At 50.8% G+C, this 9,838-nt stretch overlaps 1 protein-coding gene across 1 annotated transcript in view; it reads right to left on the bottom strand.

The window, feature by feature from the left end:
* Positions 1-4,989: 4,989 nt before the first annotated feature.
* The window catches only part of LRRC15 (leucine rich repeat containing 15), a 10,673-nt gene continuing 5,824 nt past the window's right edge, over positions 4,990-9,838 (bottom strand). The window contains exon 2 of the mRNA XM_010834399.1: positions 4,990-6,815. Within this exon, the coding sequence (XP_010832701.1) occupies positions 5,056-6,810 (1,755 nt within the window). The 5' untranslated portion in view covers positions 6,811-6,815 and the 3' untranslated portion in view covers positions 4,990-5,055. The remainder of the gene's footprint in view (positions 6,816-9,838) is intronic.

Below are 9,838 nucleotides of genomic sequence, written 5' to 3'. Positions count from 1 at the left end.
AATTTTGGCTCAGTATGGACAGGAACGCATTCACTGCTGAGATTATCCAGGGATGAAAGCAGTTGCACGAGGAGGCAGTGATTTTCTGGCCTTGAAGGTATTCATGCAGGGGCTGCAGAGCAGAGTGAGGAGAGCGTGTGAGTGTGTGTGTTCATTCGTATGCACTTGTGTGAAATCAAACAACGGGTCTGTGCTGCTGGCAGGACCCTGGGCAGATGTGCAGGTGTGGAGGGCAGGTTTGTATTAAGAATTCCAGGCATCTTTTGGGAGATGGGAGATAGGCGCTCACTGTTCTTCCGTTGTTGGAATTCCAGGCTCCCATCTTGAGTGGATGGGCTCAGTGGTTAGGGAAGGTGCATAAGGCCCTGTCCCAGTCATTGATAGGGTCTTGCTTTGTGAGACAGTGAATACACTACTGACCCTCGCCAGGTCCAGCCTCCTGGGACAGGGTTACACCCGGCAGAAGGGATTGAAGAGCTAAGAGAGCCCAGGAAATATGGTTTGAAGCCCTCTTCCCGGGCACGGCAGTGGGATGAAGGGACAGAGAAAAGATTACCCTTCTCATAAACCCTGGACTTGCACCAGCAACGGTAACAACTCCCGAACCTGGAGGCCTGAAAAGGTCCCAGGGACTTCTGGACACCTGGAGAGTCACCTTCACTCACAATGTGTCTTCTGAGAGCCTGGGGCTCACTGAGCCTGGGTGCTAGGCACTGTAAGAGTCCAGATGTGTGCAGGAGAGTCCTACCCATCAAAGCTAGTGTGCACCTGTGTGTGCATGAGTGTGAATGCATGTGCACTTTGATGAATGTTGAGGGAAATTCACTGCCTTTCTGAGACATAGAAGAAGCTCCTGGTTGGGAGTGGAGGCCTGGTTGTCTTGCAAGCTCAGCCACTAGTTCACTAGGTGACTATGAGAAATTCATTTCCTGTCCTGATCTTATTTTCTCCATCTATAAAATGGGTTGAGCCTATTCCTAAGGCCCCATCCAGCCATAGTGACCTCAAGACATCATTTTGATCCCACTTGCTTTCCAAAAGCCTTTCCCAGCCCTGAATATCTGGTGTCTGTGAAGAGCTGTCTGGGTCAGCCTTGCATTCGTGTGACAAGCATAGAATCAACAGCGAGATCCCTTAGCCAAGGCGCCCATAGGAACACATGTGTCCTTAGTATACCATTTATTGTCGATTCTGTACTCCAAATCTGTTACAAGCAGCATCCAGCAAAGAAGGACCCCCCACCTCGCCCACCAGGGCTCACACTCTATAAAACCCTGGGGGCCTAGAAAGCTCTAAATACATCACCAAGCACCTGGGACTATTTGCAATGGTTCCCTAAGTGAGGCAAAATCGATCCACTTTTGAAGGCAGCATGAAGGCGATGAGTTGGTGAGAACAATCCCTCCTTGGGTGAAGAAGAAAGTTCAGACGGGGAGGAGTTTGGCCTGGAGGAGTGCCCACCCCGCCCCTCTCTGAACCACAGCCATGACCTCCTCCCCAAGATCACCACTGCCTCCCCAGCAACTCCAGTTCAATTCCAACTGTGGGATCTGTGGGTTGATTTCCTTGAGTGATTCGTAGCTAAAGGCAGGCTACCGCCCATGTCTCTCTAGCAACTCCAGTTATCTTGTTATCTGTAGTTGCCTCCTCTTCATAAACTTCCTGAGTCTGGAAATGATTCCTAACACTTCACTACACAGACATCTGTGACAATGCTGTTGCCGCCCATGAAGAGTTCTGAGAACGGCGTTGTGCCTTTAAATCCTGGTGAGGAGGAAAAATATACACTCAGCCCAACAGTCCCTTGAGGAAAGCCAGTTTTTCTTTAATGGATGGATGAGTTTAACTTTTCCTGTATTTACAAAGCTTTGGATCCACACAGTACCAGGTGGGGTCGAATAGCTAAGATTACGGGGAGCAACAAGACAGTGACTCCCATTTTCCTTGGTTTAGCAATGAAAGCCTAGGACAGGCCATGAATTCTTGTATGAGCTTAAAGAGAGAAGGAACACTCACAGCCTGTTAAATCATGTTGCAGAAGCAAGAGGTTTTAGATCCTCACACGTGCACCGCTCCTGCACAGGGCTGTTGTGAGGGTTAAAAAGAAAATGCCTGCTAAGTGCTTTGAAGGGTATCTATGCAGAGTAAACATTTTTGAAAAACAGTGGTTCTAAGCAGTTTTTATTATCTTTCCTCCAATATTTACCCTCCACTCCAAATGGAGAACTGACAAGGAGGACTAGAAGCCAATGAGCTATGGAGAAAAGTGAACTCAACTCTGGGGAACCAAGCAGCTCACTTCAGCCCCAAGAAGTGAGCAAATGCCAAGAGCCAAGAGCCTGTTGGAAAGGAAACTCCACCCACCTTTTCTGGCAGCTTCCTGACCAGACAACATGGTTTAGAGAGACCACATGGCCTGCCAAGGAAGAGAAGGCTCAATGGTTCCCTCCCGTCTCTGATGGAGAAAAGACCAGGGGCACTCAGAAGGTCAGGAAAAGGGTCCACCAGCCCCACCTAGGGTGCTTCCCTGGGGAGTCATCTGAGGACAGCTGCCCTCAGGCCAGCCTTTGATCTGGAGACATATGAGGTATCTTGGGCCAGAGAGGAAGATATTCCAAGGTCGTGGCCAATGCTATTAATACCCAGGGGTCTGGGCTCAGCTTGACAGGTCACACTGGATGACGAAGACTCCTTCCTTACCTTTCTGATATCTCTGGCCCACTTGTACCCTTGCACAATGACCCACCTTACATGGAGTCCTTTGAAGAATGCAGTGCCAAACTATGCTTCCTGTCTGGAGGAGAGTAGGCCACGCTTCCCCTTTGGGGCCCAGGATCAACAAGGCAGGTCACCATTGGGAATGATGCTCAAGCCCCAAGCTCTAGGCTCATTTCTTTTTGGACCCTGGCAAACCCTGGTACATGTCTGCCAAGTACTATACATATTTTGCAAACATTTTGGAGACCCGGATTTACCTTGATGAGATAATGTCTTTTGCCTCTAACAACATCTCTCCCAGATTTCCTGTGACAGAGAGTGAAAAGCTACAAAATGCACTAGCTCTTAACACACATCTGCTCCTGGACTCTTCGTCGGGGCCTGTCAGCACCATGCTGTTAAGGCCAAAGTGGATTTCTTATTTGTCTCGTGCAGCAGAGGGAACTAGTAAAGGCCAGTCAGGATTGATGGCAGATTTCCAAATCTGTACAGTATTGGCTTCAGCTCCTTTCTGGGAAGACACAGACACCTGAAAGTCTCCATTTCACTGTTTCTATTTCTAAAGTGGTATACCAGTTGTCCAGAGAAAGACATGCATCGTCATGAGTGTACTTTCTTTACCACTGTGAATATGTGTGCAGCAGGAATGGTGGCCAGGGCAGGTATTCATGTGACTGCAACACTGAACCAAAGCACTCAACTGTTGTAACCAGACTACAGGCAGGGGGAAGCTTCAGAGTGGTCCCTGACCCAGTCTGACCTGTCTGTGTATCCGTGTTGCCTGCTGTGTGTGAGAATGCTGAAGTTCAGTTTCTAGCTGACTGTAATGTCTATGAAGAATTTTACCATGACCAGAAGGATTGCTAGGTTCTATTATACTTGGCTGTCCAATTAAAGGATCTCATCCCTGAGCTATTTCACTTCCCCAGATGCAGAGTGAAAATTAAAAACAGATATAGGGCGTCTCATGCCCATAAAAGGCCCAAGCAGAGGAACCTCCAATGAGCAACAGACAGCTTGTTGGCAGGGTACGGTGTGTGGTTGCATGGGCCTCTCTAGTTGAGATGCTTCTGACCTGCCCAGTCTGGGTGCCTGAAGGTCTGGCATTGAATACAATTTCCTGTTCAGGCCAGAGTATACCTACATCTTCTCCTCCACTGCTGGTAGCTGGGCCTTTGCAAGGACTGGCTGCAGGGGGAGGGCAGGCAGGGGCCTATCCTGGTCTGTGGGGAGCCAGTTTCCAGGTAAGTCCATACCATCTCCACAAGCCCCAGTCTTCTCCAGTAAAAGCCCCAGATGGAGGATCCTGGTGATGTCTCGTTTCTTGAACTGGGTACTAATCACACAGGTGTGTACAGTTTGTGAAAATCCATCAAACCTTACACTAGCATGCTCCCACTTTTCTGTATGTAGGTTACATTTCCAGAAACAGTTAGAAGAGAAAAACCTTGCAGGTGAACACAAGGATCCCCAGGTACCAGACTGCTTTCTCCATCCAATACCAATAAGCTGACTTTCATGTTTTGGGGAGGTCAGAACTTCTACATGATTTTATTCCTTAAAGGACTAAAATTTTCAAAGCAAAGTTTGCAGTTCAGAAATATTCTCTAAAGAGGCAAAACTTGTTTCACCGGTGCCTTTCTTCTTTTTCCAGATAAAAATCACAAGACAGATACTGATGATGGCTCTGTCTTCAGAAACTGAGCAGCCTCAGTTTTCCCTTTCTCTCTATCATAGCATCCTGAAAGCCAGGGCATTTGGCAGTTCTTGGAAAAGCAGCTAAAAGGTTTGAAGCCTCCTTTGAGGAGAAAAGTCACCTTGTCTTCAGGGGCAGGAAATGAAGAAAGACTTTTCATTTGAGGGGACAGGGTGGAGCCATGCCACAAACAAGATGAGCAAAGAAGGGGAATCAACTTACATAATACTTGGGAGAGGGGCTGTCCCGGTGGAGAACTATTTCCACAAAGTGGCAGGTGTGTGATAACTGTGTCTATGGAGGCCAGTGGGGGCACAGACACAGGGAAGGCACGTTTTGGAGGAGAGCTGGTGAGCTTTAGAGGAGGGGCTTTCTTGAAAGAAGCCTAGGCATGTGAATTGGGACCACCACAGGATTTTTTCCATGGCAGGTTAGATCTCCCTGGTAGTAAGAAGGTTCTGCCAGAACCTCATCTACAGGAGAACCAGGCAGGTCAGGAAAAGGTAGGGATGCCTTTCTCTAGGGGACCCGAGAGAGAGGGACAGGGGATGGTCTGTGGACCCAGAGGTGAAGGCAGCACGGTGAAATCCCAGGTCCTCTGGGGTCCCACTGTCCCCTAGCCCTTCCTCCAGCCCTCCTCTCTAACACTCATTGGGTGCCTTCATCTGCATCAGGACCGCGTGGCTCCTCTTCTTGCAGCAGCAACAGCAGATGCAGGCAGCCAGGGAGCAGGCCAGTGCAATGATGCCGATGACAATGGCGGCAATGGCCAGCCCTCTCTGGGCCCGGGGCATGTCCCCTGGGCCACGACTAATGGGGGTCTCAATGGTGGTCAGATCGGTGTAGTCCTGTGAGGGGCTGGTGAAGTCAGTGGTGGAGGAGATGGAGGTGGTGTCGGGGTAGCTGGACGTGTCCGGGTATGTCGGCGTCCCTGGGTAGCTGGGCACCGCGGGGACCACTGAGCCCTGCACACTGGGGACAACAACATTGATATTGATGATGATGAGGGACTGGCCACGGACACTGGCTGGGCTGAAGCACACAGGGACGCTGTCTGTCCCCAGCCTGGCCTTGTTGAGCAGGAGCCAATTGTGGAGCGGAAGGATGTCTGAGTCACACCTCCAGGGGTTGTCATAGAGCCGCAGCTCACACAGCTTCCCCAGGTGATCGAAGATGCCCAAGGGCAGGTTCTCCAGCTGGTTGTTCTGCAGCTGGATGGTCAACAGGTTATTGACGTTGGCGAAGAGGTTTCCGGGGAGCTGCCGAAGGCGGTTGTTCTGCAGGGAGATGTTCTGCAGGTTGACCAACATGCGGAAGATGCTTCCATCCAGCTCCTGCAGTGCATTGGTGTGGAGGGACAGCTCCCGCAGCTCCACCAGCCCATTGAAGGCATCCGGGGAGATGTAGCTGATCTGGTTGCGGCTGAGGATCAGGACCTGAAGCTGGCTGAGGCTGCTGAAGACATTATCCGGGAGGGAGGTGATGTGGTTGTCGTAGAGCCACAGCTCCCGCAGGTTGTGCATGGGTCCAAAGATGCCAGGAGACAGCTCTTTCAGGGAGTTCCCAAAGAGCGTGAGCCGGTTGAGCTGGGGCAGGTGCAGGAAGATGCCGGGGGGCAGCTGGGAGATGTGGTTGTTGGACAGGTAGAGCTTCTGGAGGTTACGGTTGTTGTGGAAGAGGCCAGGGGACAGCATTCCAATCTGGTTCTGCTGCAGGGCCAGCTCTTGGAGGTTGCTGAGCCCATCAAAACAGCCCATGGGGATGTCTGAGAGTCTGTTCTCATACAGCCGGAGGACCTGAAGGTTGCTCAGGCGCTGGAAGACCCGGGGTGAGAGGTGGGTGAGGCTGTTCTTGCCTAGATTGAGCTTGGTGAGGCCCACCAGGTGGTCAAAGACCCCATCAGGGATGTACTCCAAGTGGTTGCCATGCAGCTGCAGCTCCTTGAGGTTGCTGAAGTGGGTAAAGTGGGCCGGCTGGATCTGCACCAATTGGTTGCTGGACAGCAGGAGCGACTCGAGGTTGTCCAGGCCCTGGAAGAGGCCAACAGGCAGGATCTGGAGCTTGTTGTTGGCAAGGCTGAGGTAGCGCAGCGAGCCGAGGCTGCGGAAGGCACCGGGAGCAATGTGGGCCAGCTCGTTCTTCTCTATCCGCAGCGCGATCAGGGCCGAGATGTTAAGGAAGGGGGACTCATTGAGTTCGGTGATGTGTGTGTTGAGGATCTGCAGGCTCATGGCGTTCCAGGGCAGTGGGGTGGGCACCACCGCGATGCGTGCCCCTGTGCACTCCACCTGGGAGGCCCTGGAGCAGGTGCACTCGCTTGGGCAGCCATAGAAGGCCAAACCTGCAGCCCAGGCCTGGCAGCCCACCAGCAGAAGGAGGTAATGCTTCGGTAGCATGGCCTCTGCAAGGGGAGAGAGAGCATGCGGGTCAGGACTGCCTCACCAACATTGCCCCTACTTTTAAGCCAGCATCAACCTTGGGTGCCAAACACTGGCTTGCCTTTGAACCCCATGACCACGTGCCCATCTCATGCTACCTATAGGTTGATCTGCAAGCCTCTTCATCTTCCCCGCCGGCCTTCCTACTTCCAGTCCGCTGCCCAAGCAACCTAGAGGGCTCTTCATCCTCATCCAAATCTTTCCCGCACTTCACATGCCTCCACCTTAGGATTCCGTGAGTTGGCTTTAGTCGCCCTCCAATGCCGGTGGTTTCCCCAGCCTCCTCCCCAGCCCAGCCACAGAGGCACATATGGCATCCCCTGTGACCCCGTCTGCTTCCTCACTACTCAGTAGGCTTCACAAGGGCAGGGCTGCTGGTGCCCCATCCCAACGAGTTCCTTAAGTCAGGAACAGTATCTTATCCATCTCTGTGTCCCTCTCAGTTCCTGGACTTGCTGGCTGAACATGGCTTCCTCAGGAGAAACCAATAGGAAATGAGAACAAATAAACCAGGCCTGAACCAGGCGGAAGATGCTGAGGCCATGAACACGGAGGCTGCTGAGAGGAGCTGCGGCAGCCAACAGAGTGGGACCATGCAGTGATCTGGTGGAAAAGACTGCAGGGAAGCTCAGTTTTTGCTCTCCCTGGGCCCTGCCCTGCCCCATCACCACCGGCAACAGCCTGCCCCTGTGTTAACCCTTTCACAGGTGCTTCATCAAGGTTTAATGCAAACCACCTTCCCAATAAAAGGAAGTTATCCACACCACTTCCTGTCTCGCTGAAAGGACCGCTGTGCGTCAGCTGACATCTGGAGTCTGACTTCTGGGTACCAGTACCACTTTCCAAAAGAAACATCGAGTGGCCTTAAGTAAGTCCGAGAAAATTTAGGATGTACTCTGAGCTGAGAGGGCTTCCCTGGTGGCTCAGACAGTAAAGAATCTGCTTGCAGTGTGGGAGACACTGGTTTGATCCCGGAGTCAGGAAGATCCCCTGGAGATGGGAATGGCTACCCACTCTAGTATTCTTGTCTGGAGAATTCCATGGACAGAGGGGCCTGGCAGGTTATAGTCCAGGGGCTCACAAAGAGTTGGACACACTGAAAGGTGGTAGGTAGGCCCAAATGTTCCCTCAGACATGGTACTGATCTGAGAATGGATCCAAAGTCATGGAAGTTTTGGTATTTGAGTTCAGGCCTATAAACTATATAGAAAGTGGAAAATGGGGCATGGGGGTTGGGCCCTATGTGAATATTTAAGGACCACTAACTAGTTTATTTTTGGGGGCTCCAAAATCACTGCAGATGGTGACTGTAGCCATGAAATTAAAAGACGCTTACTCCTTGGAAGAAAAGTTATGACCCACCTAGATAGCATATTGAAAAGCAGAGACATTACTTTGCCAACAAAGGTCCGTCTAGTCAAGGCTATGGTTTTTCCTGTGGTCATGTATGGATGTGAGAGTTGCACTGTGAAGAAAGCTGAGCGCCAAAGAATTGATGCTTTTGAACTGTGGTGTTGGAGAAGACTCTTGACAGTCACTTGGACTGCAAGGAGATCCAACCAATCCATTCTAAAGGAGATCAGCCCTGGGTGTTCTTTGGAAGGAATGATGCTAAAGCTGAAACTCCAGTACTTTGGCCACTTCATGCAAAGAGTTGACTCATTGGAAAAGACTCTGATGCTGGGAGGGATTGGGGGCAGGAGGAGAAGGGGACGACAGAGGATGAGATGGCTAGATGGCATCACTGACTCGATGGACGTGAGTCTGAGTGAACTCCGAGAGTTGGTGATGGACAGGGAGGCCTGGCGTGCTGCAATTCACGGGGTTGCAAAGAGTCAGACACAACTGAGCGACTGAACTGAACTGAACTGAACTAGTTGTTTGGGCTTCCCTGGTGGCTCAGAGGGTAAAGCGTCTGCCTGCAATGCGGGAGACTCGGGTTCAGTCCCTGGGTCAGGAAGATCCCCTGGAGAAGGAAATGGCAACCCACTCCAGTACTCTTGCCTAGAAAATCCCATGGACAGAGAAGCCTGGTAGGCTACAGTCCATGGGGTCGCTAGATCTTGAATGAAGTTTGAGGCCTCCAGGCTCAGCTTCCTCGCCCTCAGTGATGTCGATAACCACTGTCTCCACCTGAGGCCATTGTGAGGGGAAGATAGGAGAAAGGCTGTGGAGGTGATCTGTACAGCATTGTGAAAATGTGTGAGATGTGCCAAGCTCACCCACAATATGCCCTTATAACCTTGGCATTCTTAGTCAAATGATGAAGGATTTCTGTGTATGTGCAGAGCATCTGTAACTTCCATCTGAGGTTCAAAGAGGTCTTTAACTCCCAAAGGGTTAAGAACTGCTGATCATACATTCCCATCATTTTAAGGGATATAGGAAGCAGGGAAACTGAGGCTTAAAGCCTCAAGCCAAGATCTTCAGATAGCTGATGAGAACTTTGAGTGTTAATGCAGTGCCTCTCCTTGCCTCTCCTTTTAATGAGCAAAAGCCCTGAGTCAGAGGAAAGAATTTCAAATGATGGTCTATAAGGCCATAAACTGACTGGGTAGAAAAGGTATTTCTTTGACCTCTCTTTGCTCCCCTGCACTCATGGGGTCCTGAGCCTGGTCCATAACTCAGAATAGTCCAGGCTTCCTTACCTGGAACTCAGTGCAACCCTCCCCTGTCCCCCAAAAAGTTTACTCTAGGGACAGAACCGAAGTTCATCCCACCTCAGACCTTGATTGTTGCCTTAGTCACAAACCATACAAGCCTTGACCTGCTGTGCTTTCACTTCAAAGACTCAAATAAGTATGTAAAACTGTAGAGAGAAGAAAGAAAAATAACAACTTGACTAATGAAATCAAGATGTAAAGGAAGGGGGCCAGAGTAAGCTATGGACACATTTAAAAGTATAGAACAGTCTTATGGACTCTGTGGGAGAGGGAGAGGATGGGAAGATTTGGGAGAATGGCATTGAAACATGTAAAATATCATG

Source organism: Bison bison, unplaced genomic scaffold, assembly GCF_000754665.1.
Source record: "Bison bison bison isolate TAMUID 2011002044 unplaced genomic scaffold, Bison_UMD1.0 scf7180017864032, whole genome shotgun sequence".
In the NCBI taxonomy this organism is placed as follows: Eukaryota; Metazoa; Chordata; class Mammalia; order Artiodactyla; family Bovidae; genus Bison; species Bison bison.
The sequence above is the reverse complement of the archived record's forward strand: the minus strand, read 5'-3'. Positions and strand labels throughout refer to the sequence as shown.